The sequence below is a fragment of the Phasianus colchicus genome, chromosome 7, assembly GCF_987193195.1.
Source record: "Phasianus colchicus chromosome 7, bPhaCol1.hap1.1, whole genome shotgun sequence".
In the NCBI taxonomy this organism is placed as follows: Eukaryota; Metazoa; Chordata; class Aves; order Galliformes; family Phasianidae; genus Phasianus; species Phasianus colchicus.
In genome coordinates this window covers 27,594,094-27,617,993 of record NC_143442.1, presented here as the reverse complement: position 1 = coordinate 27,617,993, position 23,900 = coordinate 27,594,094, and the positions used below count along the sequence as shown (strand labels likewise).

The 23,900-nt window shown below is 37.7% G+C and overlaps 1 protein-coding gene across 3 annotated transcripts in view; it reads right to left on the bottom strand.

The window, feature by feature from the left end:
• DNAH7 (dynein axonemal heavy chain 7) overlaps positions 1 to 21,976 on the bottom strand; it is a 99,015-nt gene extending 77,039 nt beyond the window's left edge. For 2 of the 3 annotated variants that reach the window (XM_090144281.1, XM_090144282.1), the window contains exons 1-15: positions 18,664 to 18,729; positions 17,519 to 17,584; positions 16,960 to 17,068; positions 16,706 to 16,853; positions 16,266 to 16,350; positions 15,857 to 16,037; positions 15,353 to 15,428; positions 13,263 to 13,388; positions 11,843 to 11,962; positions 9,598 to 9,781; positions 7,902 to 8,081; positions 6,631 to 6,906; positions 5,025 to 5,152; positions 4,778 to 4,856; positions 680 to 904 (exon numbers count right to left, since the gene is read on the bottom strand). In XM_090144281.1, coding sequence (XP_090000407.1) covers positions 680 to 904; positions 4,778 to 4,856; positions 5,025 to 5,152; positions 6,631 to 6,906; positions 7,902 to 8,081; positions 9,598 to 9,781; positions 11,843 to 11,962; positions 13,263 to 13,388; positions 15,353 to 15,428; positions 15,857 to 16,037; positions 16,266 to 16,350; positions 16,706 to 16,853; positions 16,960 to 17,068; positions 17,519 to 17,584; positions 18,664 to 18,681 — 2,001 coding nt within the window. In that variant the 5' untranslated portion in view covers positions 18,682 to 18,729. Of the gene's footprint in view, positions 1 to 679; positions 905 to 4,777; positions 4,857 to 5,024; positions 5,153 to 6,630; positions 6,907 to 7,901; positions 8,082 to 9,597; positions 9,782 to 11,842; positions 11,963 to 13,262; positions 13,389 to 15,352; positions 15,429 to 15,856; positions 16,038 to 16,265; positions 16,351 to 16,705; positions 16,854 to 16,959; positions 17,069 to 17,518; positions 17,585 to 18,663; positions 18,730 to 21,754 lie in introns of those variants that run through there. The other variant, XM_031601139.2, reaches the window with a different exon arrangement.
• Between the last annotated feature and the right edge of the window lie 1,924 nt (positions 21,977 to 23,900).

Below are 23,900 nucleotides of genomic sequence, written 5' to 3'. Positions count from 1 at the left end.
AAAATGTTAATTAGAGTAGGGAGCACAAGAAAGCCAAAGCATATGTCTATACAGGCAGTAACCCTGACACATCAGCAACCTAATAATTAGCAATCCTTGTAGACATAACCTAGTACTCAGTGTAGTAAACTGTAACGTAAGAGTCTTCTAAATATAATGGAAAAAAGAATGTAGCAGAGAAAAAAAAGTTAGAAAAAAAAACAACAAACCAGAATTAAGATGTATTTATGACATGTTTGTCATAATGCTAACAGCTAAATCACACATAAATACTTTATAATTATTATTGTTTTCTTGGACCTATAACATAAATTTCATATACTGCAATTGACTCCAAAAGATCTTCTCGAAACATATACATGTCTTTAAAGCAGCTATCTGAATTTTACTATTTCATATAGACAGCCTTCATCAACATCAATGAAAATTCTGTAACAAGCTTTCAGAAAGCAAAATATGATGCGTGGCTTGTATTTTAAAATAAACAACGTCTGAAATACGAATGAGTGGAAAACAGGCAAAAATTAGTTAGTATCAAGATTATTATGAAAAAATTATATGGAACACTTTTTTGAATACATGAGAAAATAAAAGAGGTTATTCCATCCAATATTATTTCATGTCCTAGATGTTATTTAAAATCAGTAACAGAAAGGTTTTTTTAGATGTCATTACAAACCTTAAGACCATCTTGAAACTGTTCTGTTTTCTCCTCAATTATCCTTCTGTGCTCTTCAAAGATATCTGGCATTCGTGCATACCACTGAAAAATGTTCCTGTTCAGTCGAATGTCTGCTGGCGAAAAGCTGACACACTCTATCAGGAAAGCAATATAATTTAAAGCATCCACTAACTTCTGCTCCAATTCAAGCATGTCCTGTGATTCCACTTTCTGTATACAAGCCTGAAAACAGAAATTAAAAGGAAAGATTAACATATATAATTTAATGCCAAAAAGAAACAGTTAATAGTTAAATTTCAAAACTAACTTTTTACTAGGAAAAATTAATAAATTTAGAAATACAAGATACAAAAACTTGCTTACTTGGGGCAGCATGGTACTATTTATTTTTACAGTACAGGACGTGTGAAAACAATTGTCTTACTAGATATTTTGTTGAACAAAACTCAAAAGAATGGTCGATATAGTATGCACAGATCTTGGGACCAATGAAAACCAGCCCAGACAGCCTACTGTAAGTGTTGCAAATTTGGGCAAAATGCAGGATGCTAGCAACTTAAAAATAGTGAAATAAATACAAAGATAAGGACACACTTCAGAAAGGAAAGCACTGGGTGGCCCAGTTAAGATTAGGTCTTCCCTAGAAGTAAGAATATAAAGAATATTGTCAGTTACTGTACTGCTCATTATGACTGAAATAAAAATTATACTCTTCTTTCAAATCTCAAGAGTTGGCAGTGAACTGTGCTGACACACGTAAGCATTCCATGCAGCACACTTAACAGAACTGTTAACACCAGCCCAGTTTAAATGACAGTCTGTAACAATGCTTTCTGAAAGCCTCTGGAAGAACTGCATTAGTAATAATCTGGCCAATTTGACAGATCAATAACATACCAGCATGTAGAAAAACCAATATCATAACTGAAGATAAAGAAAATCTTAATATGACATAATGTGAAATTACTGGAAACATCTTTAGGTAGGGATAAACTATCCATTGAATCTACACTTCTGCTCATTTTTAATAGCAGTCTTTACATATCAGAATACATTTATTAGTACAGAGCTAACAAACAACAATCTATTAAAAGAATCCAAAAGGAGACTGAGACAGCCCTCCAGCAATTACCTGGAATAACTGTTAGAAACAGAGTTTGATGCTGGTTAAAATACTGCATGTTACATATAGGTATGGTAATTTGTGACTTTATTCCTCCAGCAGACATGTATAGTATCACATGTATTCTAAAGGCACCACATTCTCAGCACAGATTTAAACTTCTAAACATTTTATTTTTTATTCAGAAAAAGATACTGCTCCTATATTCTGTGTTTAGCTTCACCGTAACAAAAGCTCAAACCACTCAGATTCAAATTCAGCCAGCCCTCAGGAAGCCAAATTATTTTAAGCACACATCTACATTCCACACATTTAATAACAAGCACGTACATCAAAACTTGACTGAATAGCAACAGACGAAGTCATGTTGTTTTAAAAGCATATGAAAATACTTTGCTGAACTGGAGCCTGAATACATCAAAGCAACAGCAGAGTTTTGATTACAGAAGTGGTATTTATAAGTGAGAAGATGGGATTTTAGCTATCAAACTGTAAACCCTAATCTACTAAATTTTAAATGATAATTCAACACAGTATGTAAAAACAAAATTACTTCATACAACTTGCCAATGAGTGCTTTTTAAAGCAAAATAGTCAAGAACTAAATACATATTTAGGCTCCTTACATTGGGGGTTTCGAGAGGTTTCTTCGATTAGTTTAGGATGTTACAAATAGATATTGAGTCTTCAACATCAAACTCAACTGCTTGAATTTAAATTGGAGGAACTAAGAAACATTCACTGTTTGAATATACTATCTGTTGAGAAGCCTGAAGAACACAGGATCTAAATTTAATTATACTGGTATGCTGCACTGCAGAAATTGTTAGCTCCTTATACTAGCAAGAGGGAGAGAAATAAAACAGTACACTTGCTCCAAGACAATATCTTTGAAATCTGTGCCTCACAAAAATCTGTGACTAAACTTCTCAGTTATACCTACATTATTAACTAAAACAGAACTGGCTCGTGGGCTCAACCAGAGCTCAATCAGTGGCTGCACTTACTAAATCTGGCACTTAGCCTTGTTACATGTTAAGTGATTAGACTGGGCCCATCAATCTAGCCTACGCAGATCCCCTGCTAAGCCTTCCTAATATCAAACATGTCAACAGTCCCACCTAATTTGGTATCTCCTGTGAGATTACTGAGGATGCACTAAAACTCCTCATCCAGACCAATAACGAAAACATTAAAAAAAAACTGGCCCAAACACTGAGCTCTAATAAATGCCCCTGATTAAAAGCCACCAACAGAATTGAACTCCACTCTCTAGGACTCTTTGAGTCCAGCCATCCAGCCACCAGTTCACCTGGAGAACAATGTATCTGTCCAAGAAATGAGATGCCAGTTTCTCTGGGAGAACACTGTGGGAGATGGTATCAAATGCTTTACTAAAACCAAGGTAAACCACATCCATAGATTTTCTCCCATCTACTCAGCAGTTCATCTTGACAAAAAAAGGAGATCAAGTTAGCCAGGTAGGGCCTATGGTTCATAAATCCACGCTGGCAGCTTCTGATCATTTGGTTGTTTCATAGACACCATGTGATAGCAAGAAAGATGATCTGCTCTGCAGTTTCCCCTGCAACGTAGGTCAGACTGACAGATGTATGATTCCCTAGATCTTTCTTCCTGCCTTTCCCATAGACTGGAATCACGTTTGCTAAACTCCAGTCAAACAGTACCTCCCAAATTAGCCAGGACTGCTGGTAAATTATTCAAAGTGGCTTGGTGAGGGCTTCATTAGTATGAATCTTGTCCAGTGCTAAAGACTCATGAAATTTCAAAACATGAAGGAGTGCGCTTAAAGTTTTCCATTGAATGAGAAGGAATTCATCTCTCTCCCCATCGCTGTTTTTCAAATCAAGAGGCTGAGCACTTTAAGAACTATTGGCCTTACTAAAGAAGACTGAGGTATATAGGCAGGAAGTACCCCAAAAAGGCATTAAATACCTCACAGGATGCCTGTGATTAACACAGTGAATGAATTTCACGAATTTCTGTTGTTTTCTGAGAATCTTCTTTTTAATTCCAGTCAAGTCAGCAGCTTTTTTTGCCAACTTCTTGTCAGCTCTGATTAAGTCATCATTATTTTTACCTAACGACATGGCTGACAAAGAACTCGTACCAGAAGCATCAGCTCTGTCATATTCTTGTTCCTTCCTTTTGCTCCCACATTATTAGCATTATCCTCAAGAAGCAGTTTCTCCATAGTAATCTTTTTAAGCCACTTGCCCATTTGGTGGGAGTTAGGTTAGTTAAAACTGAACAATACAATCTGTAAACCCACTCTTTTACAGATTTGTGTGCCACTGTAAGCACACAAACTGCAATGCATTAATTGCAATACATTGAAAATGAATGAATGAGCGAGGGTGCTACTGTGACCCTTCACATTGTGGAATATCCAATATTCCCTCAGGACACATACATAGATGGTACAAGACCTTCTGACATATGGACCAAGCAAGGGGATCAGTGTCAATCTACATATTAGATGTTGGTAAAGCTTAATTTCCTCCTCAATTGTTTAGATAAAAAAATATAAAAGTTCTAATATTTCCTTCATGCACTCCAATGGATCTCTGTGTGCAGCTGCTGGTCTGCACACACCTGGCTTTAGAGAGCACTGCCTTACAGAGTTTTGGTCCACGTCAATGCACTCACTTTCCAACAATATCACAGTGCAGATGACTGCAGAGACAGAGTTCTAAGTAGTCAGTTCAGTTGCAAGCATGATGCTTTGGTGAGGAAGAGTTTAGATGTCTCTAAAAGAGCCAGGCTATGGGCATTTGGCCTCATAGCTAAAAACGACCTGTCCTTTTTAATTCTGTAACACATCACCAGTGACTTCAAGAGGGTCAGAATCACACCCATTAACTGTGTAACTTTCACACGCTACTACTCCAGGACAGAATAACAGTATTCACAGCTGTTTTTGCTTGGTCTCATTAAAAAGAAGAGAGTACCTTAAGTTCCATGAGCTCTTGTGTACTAGAAGGAGTACTAAGGGCTTTTTCCGATATTCTCTCAAATTCATCACATAATCTGAAAAACAAACAGTTTGGCAGGTTTGTTTTGTTCTAGTCATCCTTACACAAATCGCATACATTTGTAACAGCAAAAAATAAATTATCATATGCTTTAAGTTTTATGAAGTTCAGCAGTGGAAGCAAAAATAAACATATTTCAAAATACATTTTCAGTTTGAGTTACCTCACGCTTATATCTTGATGATCCTTGAGCATTTTGGCAATAATTTTTTCACAGATATTATCTGCTCGCTTTGCCAATGCATTTATTAATTCATCACAATGCAGTTCAAACATTCCTAGACGAAGATACTGTAATACAAACTTAAATTACCCAAATGCTGAACAACTTTTACCTATAATCATTCATTACCTTAAAAATAATGGCAAGACTCTCACCTAAGATTTCACTCAAGCCAAAAAGTGCTCTAAAAACTATACAGTGAAGAAGAGAAAAAAAAATACATACTTATGAATAACTTTACTTCTCTCTGTGCACGTCAAACTGTAACTAAATCTTAATTCTATCACTTTTTATCTTGACAATCTACTGCCTCATGCAGGAAGGGCATCTCTTCTCTGTAAGGAGGCAGCAGCGGATGTTGTCTGGTGACATTACAGAGTTTGAGGTACATCTAAAAAGCAGCAATCTCTTAGAAACATGAAATGTGTGGTACTGCTCAGGATTAAAACAAGGGGCCTCTGCCTCCCAGTGAGTCTCAGAATCCAGTGATTTCTTTGATTAGGGCAAGTGAGCTTGACTTCCATACACAGAAGCCCTTATGACTAACAAATACTTGTTTGTCCAGAAGTTTGCACTGAATGCAAGGAACAATTGACAGAAAATCACTTAAAACTTTGAGTTCTTTTTCAGAATGTGAGAATAAAGAATTCTTACCACAGAACATCGTTATAAATACAAAAAGAAGAGGATCACATTATGGATCACTTCACATATTTAGATTCTTGGAAGGAATTTTGGTGTGACCAGATCCCCACTACCTTTAGTAATGTAAAATCTGGAAGGAGCATACTGTGAGAACCTTCACAAGTCTCCCAATGAATATCTACTGGGATGCTCCAAAAGTAATGCCTCCTGCCCTATTACATTGGCCCACAACATGGTGGTATGACAGTAGAGATTGAACACTGCCACCAATATCTCATCCCATGTTGCTGCCAAGTGACAGATGGCAGCAGAGGGGAGTTTGTGACAAAAGGGCGTCTGAAGCAAAGATGTGCCGCTCTATTCCTCCATGTGGAAAAAAATGGCACCCGTTGACATTCATAAATGCCTGCTGAACATTTATGGAGGCCTAACGGTGGATGCTGGCACAGCATGGTGCTGGATGGTGCATTTTAGCAGTGGCAACAGTGACAGTGGGTCACTCAGTTTTTCCAAAGTACAGTAATCAGGCTCTTGTTCATCACTGGTTTAAAAGCATTTCCAGTGGTGGCAACTGCACTGAAAAATAGTGCTTTTAATTTGCTCTATTTGTATTTTAGAAATTTCTCTATCAGATAGTGTTACTTTGCTCTTTGTATCTGCTGTTTCCATGGAAATAAATAGGAGGCATTACTTTTGAAAGGACCTACGCAGTAAAAAGCACTATATTTTACCAAAACAAGGCAAATCCAACCCAGAAATGCTAACTTTTGAAAAAATGCTTATTTTTCTGAAAAAGTAATTTTATTTCACTTATCTCACAGTTAATTATCATCAATTTTGGACTTAGTGTTCTCAGAGAAAAAAACACCACTAAAATTAGGAATATTTATTTATAATTTACCTTTCTAGAAGTATATTTTAATTCCTCACTGAGTTTCTGATACTTTCTAATTTCTCCTTTCATTTCTTCAAAAGTATGCTCCTCAATCAGGAACCGATCAGAATCTTGTTCAGCTTGTTTATTTATCAGGAGGCTGTACTTATCATAAACCTTGACATGTTCCACAGGTGCAGCACTTTCTTTGATAATTTCTTCTCTGATCATTCTCTTATGTTCATCCAAGATCTCATCGAGGATTACAGGTTTCAGGACAGCTGATGGGGACTCGCCTTTTGGCTTTGGAAAAAAAAAAAATAGAGAAACAGGATAAATAAATAAATAACAATCAGAAGGACACCACATTCTCAATTTACACTTATTTCTGTAGATCAGTTATACTACAGAAGATTAACAGGATAGAAAAAAAAGAACAGTTAAACGCTACTTCAATTTTCTTCTAATTAAAGTTTGATTCCAATTTTTTTTTTTTTTCTTTAATACACAATTATTTACATACAACTACCAATTTTTTGAATCCTAAGTTACAGAAGTTTATCTCCAGTAAGTGAAGAATAAGAGCTCTTCATTCAGGAACTCAGAATTCTAAGTAGAAGTCCATTCCAAATAAACTCATCAATAATTTTAGTCTACACTGTCTTTATTTTTCCTGAATGATCAGCACAATTTCAATTTTGCTAACCGCCAATGATTTCTAACATTGGAAACATGGAAAGCACTTTCCTGCAACCCCCCAGATGCTACTAAACCTTGCTTTTGTGCATTTAGACGTGCTTGAGATGCTTCATTTGTCTTTTTAAAGGTTATTGATGAGTGTTTTTATAAATAGTAGTACAGCTATTCAAGTTTCTGGCAAAACAGAAACTGCTTTAAAATTACAGTTTAGATTTTTTTAAAGGACAGTCTATTCATAAGATTCTATATTTAAAATGACAAAATCATTTCCAGTGTCAAAATGAAGGCCTTTTTTCAGAATTCTGCAGAAATGTGTTTAAAATTTCAATGCATCAATTTTGTTTGCAGTATATAATACATTTGCAGTAGCTACTGTAGAAAATAGGACAGAGAAAAATAGCTGATGACTTTTTATCTGCTTAGAGAACAGTAACTGGTCTTTTCATACAAAAAAGATGACATCAGAAAGTTCAAAATATCACCAAAGCATATTAATGTATTACCGTGTAGTCTGACATTATGACTATTCATTAAAATACTCAGGAACTAAACGTGGAAATAATGAGAAAACTAAAACCATGAGTATTGTAATTTCTTACCAACTTAGAAAATAATTTGGTCTCAACTCTCGGTATATCACTGACAGCATTAATCATCACTGCATAAACATTCAGTAATACATCCTCATAGTCATTAAAGTCAGGTTCAAATTTAATACAATCATTCACAAGTGTTGCCCTCAGGATGAAACCTGGGTGTTCGTAGGCTCGAACTGACTTCTAGCATGAAAAAAAAAAAAAGATTGAAGTATTATTTGATCTAAATAATGCAGAAAATGTCAAAGGATCATTAGAAATTACTCAGGACTTTAACTGCAAATTACAATTACTAATCCTATTAAAAATACCAGTGCAAACATGAAGTATGTCTCTGATAATAAATAACAGTTTTATATGAATTCCAAGATTCTAATTCTACAGTATTGTTTTTAGTTGACATTAGAAGTATCTTCTATACACCAGCCAACAACTTATATAAAGTTGTTCGCACAAACTGATGCAGAGTAGTATTACAGCAGCAGCCCTCACAAGAGTAGGAATATACAAATACAGGTACAGCAGTACACGCACCCATCATCTAACCCAGTCACTGTGGAACTACTTTCCTTAAAAATAAAAATAAAAAAATAAAAAAGTATTATTTCTAATTTTATTTGCTAAACAAGAACCTGATTAAAAAATAAAAAAAACGCAGTAAATGGTGTAGTCTCTTTTGCAGTATAGATTCCTATGTATCCCAATACAAAAAGTTCTGTATGCTTTTGTTCCTGGTGGCACCATTTGATTTTATATGGTACCTTTAATCTGGATCAGAGATACAGAAAAGTTAAAAGATGCCTGATATCTTCTAACTATAATAAATTGTAATTAGGAGACATAAGGAAGCATTTAATCACCACTAAGTAGCTTGTAAGGAAGCATTTAATCACCACTAAGTAGCTTGAATAATGGATAATTCAGAAGCAGAACATTCAGAAGCAGAACATTAGGGAATATACACGTATTTCTAATAACAACAGGAAACAGCACTGTGGACGTCAAATCTCACTTAATTCAGAAGTATATAAAGCAACTTGGGGAAGGAGTAGGAAAGAAAATCATATACTCTGCTTTCACAGTATGATTCCTTACTTAGATTCTCTGCATATTTTTTTCATATTATTTCATTATTATTCAGTATCATCTGGAGCTAGAGGTTCTTTGGATATCTGAGAGCAAGGATGTATTAATGGAAAGCTGAACAAAGATTCAGTTCCACTACAAAACATAAAATTCACAGAGAAATGTTTAACTCCACAATAGACATTGTGTAAGTCCAAAAGTGAAACCCTTCTTGCTTTTTTTTTTTTTGCTCAAACCACAGAAGAGATGTCTACAGACAGCAGAGAGAAGATAAGCCTTCGATACAAACGGGGATTACAGGGAGGTAGCACCAGAACACTGCAAGACGTACATGGCATTTATACCACAGGATTTCTACCTTAAGCCTAACTGCAGCATGTTCCTGTAGTTACCAGATTTAAAATGTCAGTATTTCCCTTCTGACGTAAGTTGTTGTGGTTTTCTAACTCTATTTAATAAACACTGCATACCTAAAATACCACATCTTTTTTCGTCAAGAAAACTGAGACCAGAGTTCATATTTTCTTTTCTTCCCTGAGTAAAGCCAACAGGAAACAAGTTGAAGGTACAAAGATAGGCAGTGCTGCTGGTAGAGGCATGAAAGAGTACTTACTGCTGGTTGAACAATTAAATCTGTAAAGTCCTGAATTGACTGTAAAAGTAATTGTTGCAGTTGACGCGTCATTAAGGTGGCAGCACATCTGAAGAACGCCTCTAATTTAGCAGTGCTGGCATTGCTGGGTATTTGCTTTCTTTTATTACCTTGGTAAAAGATTTTCTGCACTTCTGGAAGCCACCTAGAGAGAATGCAGTATTTCTCTAAGTTCTTCAAGTGATTAGTATTAATGAACCTATAGTTTTAAGTCAATTGCTGAATGCTTGCAGTACGTGCATGAACAAAGAATGCTGCAGTATACTTGGAGAACTAATGTAATTGGCTCATACAGTAGTAGTACCTTTAAATTCAAAGAAATCACATATCTGAAAATGTTATCTATTACTATGAAACCATATTTAAAATAAAAAGTACCATGACAGACAAATCCACCTGCTTGCACTAGTCTCCTATTTCTCAAGTCAAGAGAAAGACCTCATAGGCAGCACACTTTAGTCCCAGAGACTACACAGTTCCTTATCCATCTTTGTAACCTTAGTAGATTTTAGACGTCAAAGTTTTCCACAGGGAATTCTGCCCTGCCATTCTTAGCCAAAATTGTGCCAACCTGGCTCTAGCACTGGAGAGAAATAGGAAAGATGAAAACACAGAAGTGTGCAGCCTTACAACTGTTTACGAGGTAGATAGTAATAGGACAAGGGAAATGGTTTTAAACTAAGACAGGGGAGGCTTAGGTTAGACATTAGGAGGAAGTTTTTCACACATAGGATGGTGAGGCACTGGAACAGGTTGCCCAAGGAGGTTGTGGATGCCCCATCCCTGGAGGTGTTCAAGGCCAGGCTGGATGTGGCTCTGGGCAGCCTGCTCTGGTGGCTGGCAACCCTGCACATAGCAGGGGGGTTGAAACTAGATGATCATTGTGGTCCTTTTCACCCCAGCCCATTGTATGATTCTTCAGTTAAGAACACAAATACATTTTCAGGGTCAGAAAGAAATAGAAATGAAAAGAGTTGAGGCAGGTACTAACACAATTATAGACCAACACTGAAATAAAAGCTTTCCATATCATGACAAAAAAACCTGACAACCAAACAAGAAAAATCACAACCCTAAATAATCAGGAATCTAGTAAATCCAACAGCCATTCTTGTTAATTAAAATCTAGAATAGTAAAAAAGCAGTAGTAAATAATTGCAGGAAGCAATCATTGGGGGTTGGACTGGAAGATCTCTTGAGGTCCCTTCCAACCCCTGCAATATCTTTACTGAATAAAGATAAGATGTATACAAAAAATACAGCATGGCTACAAATATCTAAAAAAACAAACAACTAGTAATTACAATCCTTCTACTGTAGCATATCGAGCATAATAACAAGAAAATTGCCTGTCTTTCAGAAATATTGCTAGATGGATATACAAATATTATGCTGCTCTCAAGCACTTGGTTTTTCAGAAACCCTCTTACACTTTAATGACATCCAGTGACATTAACAAAACATTCTTTAAATGACACTGGTTTAAAAAAAAAAAAGTGAGAACATATAAACTGAAATATCAAACTCATTAACAGAAGTTCTATACAGGTATTGTTATTAACCTAACACTAAGATGATCTCAATTACTCCTATCCATAGGAGGCACTTTGTTTCTTTGAAGTAGGGATGGAGCAAGTCTTATTACATAAAAATTCCATCACAATTTACTTTTTTAAATGTCATAAATTATTGATAGTAACAATACTGTACTTTTTCAGTGTATCTCTTCAGAATTATAGCTGTTTTAAATGGCCTGAAAACAGGGCGGGGAAAAAAAAAAACAAACAGGGAAACTTTAAAAAGCAGACTAATCTGAAATAGCTCCAACAATCCTCTGAAGAATAGCAATTAGGTGACAAGGGAGTCCTCAAAATAAAAGCTTTTCTCAAAATAAACTGAAATACTGATCATGTCCCACTAATTATCCAATTCTCAATGAATCTATGCCCTATAGGAAAAAAAAAAGCAAAACAACACACCAGAATTCAGAACAAGAAAACAACACAAATCATAGTAAGCTCAACGTTTACAAAAATATTTTCATTCACTGGCCTCAAAGCATTTCCAAAAACACTGAATTTCTTTCTTTAATATGTATTATTAAAATTGGTCACTTCTGCTCTCTCTGCAGAGTCCAGAATTTCAAAAACTCCCAAAGAAAAAGATTTCCCCGTAACTTAAAATACATGGATACACTGGATCGTACTTCCTAGAAAGAACAGCTTTGGATTTTCCTATTTCCTGGATGACTTGAACCTGGAAAGATGCAAGTTCCTCAGCTTCCTGTTTATTGTGAAATAGTTCTGTGTCAAGAAGGCGTAAGTTTCTGAAATAGAATATAACATGAATATTTTAGAAGTATATTACAGTATTTCATTGTTTTCTTATTTCCGTAAAACCTTATTTCATATTTAAACATTTATATTTCATTTTCAGAAATCAGCTTCTATAATTTCAGAAACACCAAATGCAAGTCTTCAGCACTTCCTGTATACATTATCTTAAATGGAGATAATAATTTTTACATTTGATTACATTAATTAGTATTTTCAGAGTTGAAGTCCATGCATATATTTGATCCCATACTGCATATGGGACCAAACATTGAAACTTCTAACTGTTTTAAACAGCGACCTTCCCAAAGACTTGGTGGATTTTTACAAATATTATGAAATAATGTAGAAATAAAAATAATTATCTACACCAAGCTTGGAAATAATTTTCAGTATTCTTATTTCTTAAACAGTTTAATACTGTCTGTTCCTTAGCAGATACAACAAAAACAAAATAACCCACCCCTGGCAAGTCATTACAGCACTTAAGCGATCAATTCATTGCCTTTTTCATCACCAGTCAAGAAATAAGGAAGCAGTTTGAGCTGCTCTGGAAAGACAGATTGTTTTGAATACTCCTCACCAAAGGTAAAAAAAAAATCCTCAAAATTAGAAAAAGCTAAAATGACTATTTCAAAAATGGAAGTCTTCTTCAGACTTGTCAGAAGCAGGAAAGTCGCCAGTTTGTAAGATAACAAAGAAAAAAAGATAACAGAGATAAAAAGAGGGGGAAAAAAAAAAGACAAAGAATATCAGATTTCTAGCAGCTCCATTCTGGATCCTCTCTGTACAATGGACATGATGGCACAAATTGTAGTTTCAGTAGGACAGTTATAGAAACAAAATGACAGACAATCACAAATTACCAGGTCCAGGTGGTATCTCATCCAACTATAAAACTAACAATCTAACTCCCATCTGCAGTTCCTTGCTTATTAATGCCTAGATACAAGAGGAAATAAGATGGCAAAGGTGACTTTTTTTTTTCCTTAAATCATTCCCTATGATTTCTGGGGAAGTACAGATAGTAAAGGCTGATCTGTACACTCAAAAAGCTGGCAGAAACTCTCCAAAGCATGAAGTCAGAGGGCACACAAACAAATATAATTTGGGAAAATGGTGTTTGAACAAAGCCATAGTGTTCACAATCTGTGTTCAGATGTAGATATTGTAGCTGTCCCAGATTCAGGAAGGCAACCTGGAAACCTTAAGATATCACCATCTACTATTTTCTTACCTAGATTCGGTAATCACTGAGCATCTGGAAAGCTAAGAAATATTGATAACACTTACTTAAATGAAGTTTCCCATAGCTTCAGAACAGCTAGCATTGAAGGATTTATTGCATGCAAGTTTTCTTTTATGTAACTGTATGCTGACATGAAGGACTTTTTCCAAGGTTTTGGGACTACTTCTAGTCTAAAAAGTTAAACAAAACACAAACACATAGGAAAAAAAAAAAAGCAAAACAAGAAACACAGTAGAATGAACACAGCTGTTCTAAAAACCAAAATATTTATACAGTTTTAAGATAATTATATGCATTACGATAATTGTTTTCCATCCCAAAAAGCTTAGATAGATAGCTTAAGTAGCTCAGGAGATGAAACTGATTTTCTACTCATTATTCAGGTATTAAAAATACTGTCTTCAAATATTGGTCAATGTATATTAAAAAGACAAAGAGAAAAAGAGAAATATTGGTCTTAGGACTTTTAAGAGATCTGTAGCCTATTTATGATCCCTTATATTAAGAATGTAATAAAATCATCATACATTCATACATAATCAACTAATGAATACATAATTTTCTGTAGTACATTTTTGTTGACACATAATATTCAATTGGTCAACATTCATGAGTATAGAGCCTTTTTATAAATCCATTTGGTCTGCTTTCAAATTTTTAAGAACATAAAGCTACTTTGGTGGGTTTTTTTTAATATACTTATAGGGTGTTTTTTTTCCTTTAAAAACTTAAACAGGGTCATTTGCCGTTTTCTGCAGACAACTAAATTTTACTATTAAAATACTGAGTATTGCAATTGAAAAAATAGACCTTGCAACCTTTACTATCTTTGCTTTAACTTATATTAAATTATACACTTGTAACTACAGTTTTTTACAGAATGAACTGCACAATCCCATTCAGGACTCAACCACAGAACTATTCAGCTTATGTCTTCGATTGTTTCTAACAGTTTCATACGCTCTCTGTTTTTACAGCAATATCACAAAACAGAGTTTAATACTTTCACCTGCCTCAGATCCTTCTACTTTTCATCAAATCTCAGATTGATGAGTTTCCAAGCAAAGGAAAAGGTTATGTAGATACATGAGTACATAGACTCCACCTCAGAGAACTACAGACCTACATGAACAACTTTCATTTGCTCTTTAAGTGGTTTCTACATATTCACATTGTGAAATAACCTTCTAAATGATAATGTCCTGAAAGGATGGTAGCAATGAAGCCATAATTAGAATCTAAAATACTGCTTTGCCATACTGAACTTCAAGCTTGGACAACAAATCTGATCAGAGGTATTTTCTAAATCTGCACATGAAACAAGGTAAACTGCACAAACAAGGAACTGGTAATTCTGATATAAAATGTTTATCCACTTCTCAATGAATCTGTATCCTATTGGAGATTAAAAAAAAAAAATTTAGCTTTAGGAAGTTGAAAAAACCTTCCTGAATTTCCACATCTATCTGACATATTTCTCTAGAAGAAAATTTTGTATTTCAAGTACTGTTACTGAAATAAAATCATTTTGCCAATTGACTGTTGTAGTAGGACAATGTTATACTTTGGGTTTACTATGCAAGCATACGAAATAAGCTTATATGAAAACTACTGCAATGTCCTATAAAATGATAGTTCCTAACAGGCATGGAAGATCTACAGTCAGAAACTGTAGGATGGCCTCTTATCGGGGGATAAAATAACTGTTTCATTACACATTATTTCTCTTTTCAAGATGAAAATTGTCTCAGTAATATCTGTCACAGCCACCCTCCTATACACTTTAATGCCTGCCATTTGGTATTTGAGAACATATACCTCAAAACACAAGAATTTGCCCTTCCATATCTTATTTTCAAATGCTGTGAGATTAAATGTAGGACTTCTTACCAGTTAAACACTGCAAAACAAAACTAATTCCAAACAATTATTCATGGTAGACATATTTTTTCCAAGTTTTTCCAAGGAAGCTGTATAAGCATTAATTGAGCTAATTAATAACTAAAATGTATTTACTTTTACTGTTTTGTGCAGTGCTCAAGCTAGCACTGAGCAACACTACTTAAGATTATTCATTACACATATTACATCACCGCTCTCTAGTCAGTCCATTTGAATAAATATATTTTCTTACTCGGCACGATGAGGTAAAAGAGAATCTTTCTTCTTGTCTTCATCTTTTTCTCTGGTGTCTCTTAAGACAAAGTCAACTAAGAAAGGTGTTTAAAAATAAAAGAAAAAGAAAAAAGTGAAAACAAAAATAAGAACATAAGCTTAGCAAAGAAATAAAGATAAAAAAAAACGTCCAAATGGACAACTCATTGACATAAATGGTTTTACCTGGAAATACATGAAAAGAGATTTAGTAGAAAGCTATACAATTAAACAGGAGTTTAGAAAAAAAGTATCTTTTTAAATTGTTGAAAGATGCAAAATACTGGGTAATAATAGCTTTTACTATTACAAGGGTAAGGGCACCACCATATTCTTTTCATTAAAGTGCTCCTCAACCATGAAGCAGAGCGCTTTATGGTAGTTCTCTCACTTTTGGTAGCTCTCAGCAGTGAGCAGCACTCAATGACAAACACTTTCGAGTATTATCAACTTAGGATAAAACTAGTAAATATTAGAAATCTACCTATAGCCTTCTTTACACTCAGAAAATAGTCTTCTTTCATTTCATCGGTCAGTGAACGTATGCTTTCATCAAATGATTTCAGATGCTGTGGAATTAAAACTAAAACATGATCTAACCAGGCTTCATCCAGTGGGGCTACATTTGCTGTATCAATTCCATGGCGAATGTAATAGTAGTATTTCTGCAGGATAGAAGAATGCAATGTTAAGTTCAGTACTAGATAGTAATTACTAGCACAGGTTTCAGTGAAACATGGGCTTATTTAGTAAAAAAAAAAAAAAATGTAACTAGTGTCAAGTGCTTTTTTGTTTTCATAATTCTATCATTATATCGATCATCTTGTCTATACTTACAATAAATAACTGGCACTGTTTTAAGTTTATCATTCTTGAAAATAGCTTTTCCCTACCACAATATCCTTCTCTATTGCTGTAGAGGAATCTGCTTTTGGAGACTGGGATTCATTAAGGGGTTCTTCAGTAATGTCCTCCTGCCTGACATAAAAACAAAACAAACAAACAAGCGTGCATCACATTCTTCAGATACATTCAGTGGCATAAGCAGTATATAGCCATCAAACACATCAGCTATGAATAAGCAGCACAGAACAAATGAGACTGGCAAAACTCTACAAAAAACACAAAACACTGTGATTCAAAAAGAACACTGAAGCATGCAACCAAGTTTGTAAACAACCTGCTAAGGTTCAGATTTTAAAGTCAGTGATACAGTTCACTGTCATATACATATTTTCTTTTGATTTGTAATCTTCAAATTTTTGAAATGACTAAAAGATTGGTCCGTCTATCAACAGGAGAAAGTACGTTTTTCAGAAATCATTAAACTCACAATATAATGTTAACGAGAGCACTTCTGAAACGTTCCTGGCTTTTTTTCAGATGACTGCTGCTCTGCAGTTTAGAAGTTGATGGCTCAGCTTCATTATCTCTAGAATCTTGAATCTTGAGTCTCTTGCGTCTTGCCTTCAAATACTCTCCTTGCAGAAAAGCACATTTTGAAATTAAGTTTTAAAAACCGTTCAAAACGCACGACACATTTCCTGAAAGATTTTCTTTAGTAGTACCAGCTACTGTTCACCTTACCAGATGGGTACTCATTTTTTACAGAAAACTCATCTGGCTCATCATCTTCCCACTCTTTACTCAGGCGGAATGAAGGACAAGTCTGCTGCCATGGTTGATGAGACCTTGCCTGGAATAAATATTTTGTGTTTTAGTTTTACACAAGTTGTAGGTGCGAGTAGCACTTTAAGATATTTTAAATACAAATAAATAAATATATAACCTAGTATATAGTAGGAACAAGGCAGCATAAAAATCATACAGTAAACTATTACCTACATGTTGCCCTCAACTTCAAAATATCCAGCCCAGTAGAGATAAGCACACTAAACTTACATGCAAATATTTGCGTGTACCCTTTAGTTTTATACTTTAAGCATCTACAGATTTGTTCAAATATTCTACCTGCAATGTTTTAAAAATATTGGAACATATTTCCAAATACTTAAACGTGAATAGTGTAAGTACATAATGCAGAGAACATGCACATATTACAGTTCAATAGATTCTGAAACCTGTATATAACTCTGCCGTGAACATACTTGAAAATGAAAGCATACAAAAAATCCAACAAAACTACCTGAGGTAGCTGTGGTATTAAGCTCGCTGCTCTTTTTGCAAACTTCCCTCTGACACTTGGAGCAGCCTTGGGAAAAATCACAAATATTTTAATTAGTACTAATATTAGACTTCCAGCCATACTTCAACTTGTAAAGAAGCTATAAATCCATTTTCATCTCTGATCCATAGGCTGCTCTGGAAGTTACACCTCCCATTTATTTCAACAGAAACTACACCAGACACAAAAAATAGGATAATACTACTTGATAGAACAAATTCTCAGCTACAGAACAATATTTTCCAATAGAGTCACCACCATTAGCTCTGCATTTTCACCAGCAATGAACAAGAGCCTGCATGCTGTGTTATAAAAACCTGCACCCATGGAGGTGGCCCACTGTCACTGTCACCACTGCTGAAACACATCACCCAACATCGTTTGGTCTCCATAAACGTTCAGCAAGCATAAATGAATGTCAACAGGCGCCATTTTTTCTGCATGAAAGAATTTCCTTCCACCTTCGGTTCATATGCACTTCCATGTCATGTAGACACCATTTTGCCAGACTGCCCCTCTGCTGTTCAGCAACAATGTGTAACGGGATCCTGGTGGGAAGGTTCAACCTCTGCAGCCAATACCACCAAAATTCACTTCTGACATAATGGGCCAACATAATAAAATAAGAGGCATTACTCTCAGAGCAGCACTCATACAATAATTTTTGTAAGCACAACCACGTCACTTCTCCAATGATTTCTAGCATGTTTCCATGTAAAATTTAACTTTCCCAAATACCTTTTACAAATCACAGGCTGGAAAAATCTATTTTATGCTGGGAAGCATTTGAAGTATATTTTTGCCAAAATAAACATTAAAGAATTAAAACATACCAAGAAATAATATAAACATACAGTTAGGTTTTTCATTCAGGTTCCTCAGTTAGCACATACCTGTCCTTTATTCTAACCCATAAACTTCCATTGAAGACTGCCCAGTACTCTCTGCCCTTCCACAAGGCTGACCCCTCAGCATGACACAGAAATGCTGGCTGTCCCGCTGACTGTGCCCAGGATCCAACTAACATGTTTTCAGCACAGCACCTCACTCCGAGCAAACAAGACAAGCTAGCTGTACAATTATTTAAAACAGGCAAACATAAGCACCTTTGGCTGCTCTTCCATTTGCCCTCTGCTTCAGCTTGGTGCCAGTACCCAGCATTACCCACACCACCTCTCTTTACGCAGCTGCGCTTGCAGTAAAGTAACACTATATTTATGCCACAGCTGTGCTTATTGTGCTTTAATTCTTAAGCAAGGGTTGTAGAGTGGAGAAAAGCTGCAGAAGTTTGTGAGCACACCTGAGCTACCCTTCCACAAGTCACCTTGTGTCATGATTTTGGGTTTTTTTTATTTGATTTTCAATATTCTACATCAAAACATCATGTACTGGAATTAATGCTCTAATTCTACGTACCTATCCCCATACATTATGGAAGTCATGGGATCTGACCCTTCCAGGGGGGCGGTCTCTTACTGCCTGGCAGTGGGTGCTGGAGGTGCTTTCCTAGCCGTTCCAAGCTTTTTCAGGTTTGACTCAGTCTCAGGAACTCTCTCTCATATTTTATTTGATTTATTAGTCTCAATTTCAATTAGATTGTATTATATTGTATTATCTTGCATTCTGATATCATAGTTAGTAAAATAAGTTTACCTCCATAGTTTGTTGCCGCTGTTTTTTTCTTTTCCCCCTTCCTTCCCATTTTGTGGGCCCAGGCGGGGGGTGGGGAGGGCAGGGGCCTACTGCCCCCTGTCACGGGCATGAACTGATCTAGTTAATTCCGTGACACCTTGCAGTGCAGCTGCGGTGCTATAGGACACTCAAAGATTAGACACACAGTTACAAGAACTGTAGCGATTCACATGCAAGTCAGAAAGTCCAAAGTCCAAAGAAAACCTCCATCAGAACTCAGGAATTTGAGTGGTAAAGATGTAGCACAGAGGAACAGTTAGTGGGCATGGTGGAGATGGGTCAATGGTAGGACTGGATGATTTTAGATGTCTTCTTAATGATTCCCAGACTCTGTTCTCCATGGAACAGTTTCCTGCCTACATTCCATGCTCCAGCCTCCTAACTATCCCATGATCCTGGTTTGTCAGCAGCTTTCTTACTGCTGGACCTGAGCCAGTCACTTCAGTTGGTTCTGAACCTTGAGTATACACATGCTCTTCATTCTTTACATAATAAGATTGATGTTTAGAACTACACTAGCATCAATGCTCTTTAATGTCCTCATCAAACACACTGACAGTGGGATAGAGAGCACTCTCAGCATTTTTAATGACACCAAACTGTGTGGTCAACACACCTGAGAGACCCAGATGGGCTCCAGCAGTGAGACCAGGTGAACCTTATGAGGTTCAACAATGTTGCCCTGCGTCATGGCAACCCTTACCATCAATGCAAGCTGGGATATAAAAGGATCGAGCACAGCCCTTCTGAAAAGGACTTGATAGTAATGGTGGATAGGAAGCTGAACATGAGCCAGCAATTTTGCAGCCCAGAAAGTAAACTGTATTCTGGGCTGCATCAAAGGCAGCATGATCAGCAGGTCAAGGGAGGTGATCCTGTCCCTCTACTCTACTCTACTCTGCACTAGTGAGACCTCATCTGGAGTGGTTATGTCTAGGTGTGGAGTCCTCAGTCCGGCAGAGACATGGACATGTTAGAGCGTGACCAGAGAAGGCTACAAAAATGGAACACCTTCCCTACCAAAGCAGACTGAGAGAGCAGGGGCTGCTCAGCCCAGAGAAAAGAAGGCTCTGGGAAAACCTGATGGCAGCCTTTCAGTATCTAAAGGTGTCATGGTTTTGTGATTTTTGGTTTTCGGTATTCCACATCATAACATCATGTGGGGCACTGGGAGTTTAACTGTTAATGCTCAAGCTCTGGGTACCTGCCTGGAAGAGAAGAAGGGGACATTCCCCAGGGGACTTTGGGGTCGCAGAGAGTCTCGAGATACAACTCCTGGCAAGGTCACCTGATGCACTTTTCTTTGCCTGCTTTTCGTCGGCTCTCCGCCCTTTTCTCCCTGCTGCTCAACTGGACTGCGCATCTCACCTCAGCTCTCCGCGTTGTGGTGAGGCCTACCCACCTTTCGGACATTCTCTCTCTCATTATATTTATTAGCTTCAAATTTAATTATATTGTATTATAGTGTGTTATCTTGCATTCTGATACTATATTTAGTAAATTAGTTTGTTTCTCCTCAGATTGTTGCCGCTGTTTTTAATTATTTTGGGGTCCCCTGTTCCCTTTTTCCGGAGGCGTGGATCTGCGGATCCCTCCACCCCGCTAGTCACGGAACTGGGCAGAACCAGCCCGTAAACCGTTGACAAAAGGGGAGCTATAGGAAGGAAGGGACAGACTCTTTAGCAAGATCTGCTGTGATAGTACAGGGAAGATTTACAGTAAGAGTGGTGAGGCACTGAAAGATATATATTTCAATCTTGAAACCCGTTCTCAAACCGTTTAATCAGAACGAAAAGCAGGGCTGCACGCTTTTTGCCGCTCACACGGCTGCGTTCAGCCCACAGATCGAAACGCATACAACTATTCGCTGTAAGCGAAGCCGGCATCGCGCGGCCCCCCCGCGCACCGCCGTTGCTGGGCGCTGGGTGCGCTGCAGGGGCCGGGCAGCGTCGGACACGGCTGACACAATCCAACCCCCTGCTACGCAGGTGCCTACAGCAGGGCGGACTCCTGGTTAGGAGTAACAGAAACCTGAGCGGTTTCTTTTCTACGAATAACAGAAGTAGAAAAGTTTTCACCGCGTGCAACATTACGCGGATTTGAGTTTGTTTTTGGTTGTTTGTTTGTTTGTTTTTTGGTTAAAACACCAAAGCGTTCCACACGGCCATCTGTAACCCTGAGATTCCAGCATCCCTAACGCCTCGCAGCACAGCCGCTGCCGGCACCAACGGTCACACAGAGCGGACCGGACCGGCGCCGACGCGCACCCTCCGCTACGCACCCAACGTAACTTCAAATCCACCAAAGGAATGAGCCGAAGGAAACCGGCGCAGTTCTAAGGACTTACGTCGCTTCGAACAAACTCCGCCTGGAAGAGCTCGCAGCGCGGACGCTGCAGCCCTCTTTCCCCGCACCAGCACCCCCTCAGCAGCTCGCTGCACCGCAGCTGCACCCCCCCGCCAACTCCCGGCGTCAAATCGGCGCTGTAGCCGCGCAGCCCCGTACCTGCTCGGTGTCCATGTCCGCTCGGACGAGACGGGACGCGGCCGCACTGAGGAGCCGCCGTTGCCCCGCAGCGCCGCGAGCGAGCGCGACGGTTGGGCTGCAAACCGCGACGGCCGCGCGGGAGCGGCCCCGCCCCGCGCTCGGAGCGAGTCGCCTGTATGGAAGAGCGCGTTTTGTCTGCGGTTTGTTGATTACGTTTGCCAGGTAACACAGAAAGCACAGTGCGAAGGTGCAGCCACAGCCCGCTCCGAGGGCAGCGCGGCGGTGCTGAGCGCTCCGAGCACGGCACGCAGGCTCCGCGCCCAGGTGGAGGTGCAATTTATCGCCCGAGCATCGGGGGGGGGGGAAGGGGACACAGCTGTGGTGGGTGAAGCTGGTGCTGCTTAACTTCAGCTACAGAAAAATGAATTTCAACTTCATTCAGTGAGATTTCAGCTTTATTCAGGGAGGTTTTCTTCTAGGAGGAAGCGCACGATGCCCTTTTGTGGCAGCTCCAAGAAAATAAGGGGGGCTAAAATGGCTCTGAACTGGACTATGCCATACAGCTCAAACAAGCATTCCCCCCTGCTTTGAAATTAGCAGGTGGTGAACACAGCTGCTGGTTGCAGGCAGAGCTGTGGTACCTGCCTGCTCCAACTACATGTAATAGAGAACAGCTGTGCTCTTAAAAGCATTCTTAATAAAGCAATGTCTGAACTCTCACCTGGGTTGATAATGTGTGTGATTTATTATTCCTCTGTTATATTTATTATATTGTGATTTTGTTATTTAATGTGTTTTTTCATCCCTTATCTTCCCCGTGTGGTAACAAGAACAGCACTGTCCAATCATGTGATTGATTCATTGAACACATTTTATGTGATAGACCAACCAGCCAAGAATTTTTATGCCATAACTTAGGTACCTGCTTTTGATTAAGGAGTTCCATTATACTCTCATCACTGGAAGATGGCCAAGCAGTTCAGCTTTGTAATTTACCATTAACGTGGTAAGCTTTCAATACACTGATCTATCTGGTATTTTTTCAGCATCAGTATTTTTCAAATCAGCCAGCTGCCAGGTTCTCAAGGCATGGGATGATTCCATTTCCTTACAAAATGTAATAAAATTGCATGCTTTTATCTTGCCCTGACTTTACAACATACTTTTCCAAATGTAACTTACCTTATTTGGCAGCAGTACAATTACAGCTGTCTTGTTAGAAAGATGGGCAGCTATCAAACGGTAGAACAAGGGGAATCGTCTTAAATTGAGACAGGGAAGGTTTAGGTTAGATACTAGAAGGAAGTTTTTCACACAGAGGGTGGTGACACACTGGAACAGGTTGCCCAAGGAGGTTGTGGATGCTCCATCCATGCAGACATTCAAGGCCAGGCTGGATGTGGCTCTGGGCAGCCTGGTCTGCTGGTTGGCGACCCTGCACACAGCAGGGGGTTGGAACTGGATGATCATTGTGGTCCTTTTCAACCCAGGCCATTGTATGATCATCTGGACTATATATTTTTCTAACACCTCCTTTCTTAGATTAGAAAACTTTTTGAGAAGGCAAAAATCAAGCTGCCCCAAGTCACTAGCAGTATTAAACAGGAGGGTTTTATTGATGCCTTAAAAATAAATAAATAGAGCAGCATTCTTTAGAAGAGCCTTCGGTGCAGAAAAAAATTCAAATTATTTCTAAACTTAATGCTGTAAGTAACACTGAACTAATGAATACACTATATCTTTCACTAAAAAGAAAGCTCATTCATGCTTTTCTAACAATGTGAGAGCTTTCTTTTCAATGAAATGTGCCTTTGTAAAAAATATAGTATCCAAATCACAACACATTACCACTTCTTTTGAATTTAACTAGTTTCCTAAAGGCTTATATTTCCAGTTTAGCCTTCTACTTGAAAATTAAATGGATGTAGTTAGTGCCCTAAAGAGGCTAATATTCGTGTCATAAACATTCTATTTAAATTTACATGGTCATTCTGCAAAAGCCATTAGAATACATCATTTAACATCTTCATTAATTACCTGTGATGGGGCAGAATGCACCCTCGGCAAGTTTGCAGATGACACAGAACTGTGAGGAATGACAGACGGGGTTGCACTGCTATCCAGGGGGACCTCAAAAGCCTGGAGAAATAGGCTGATAGAAACC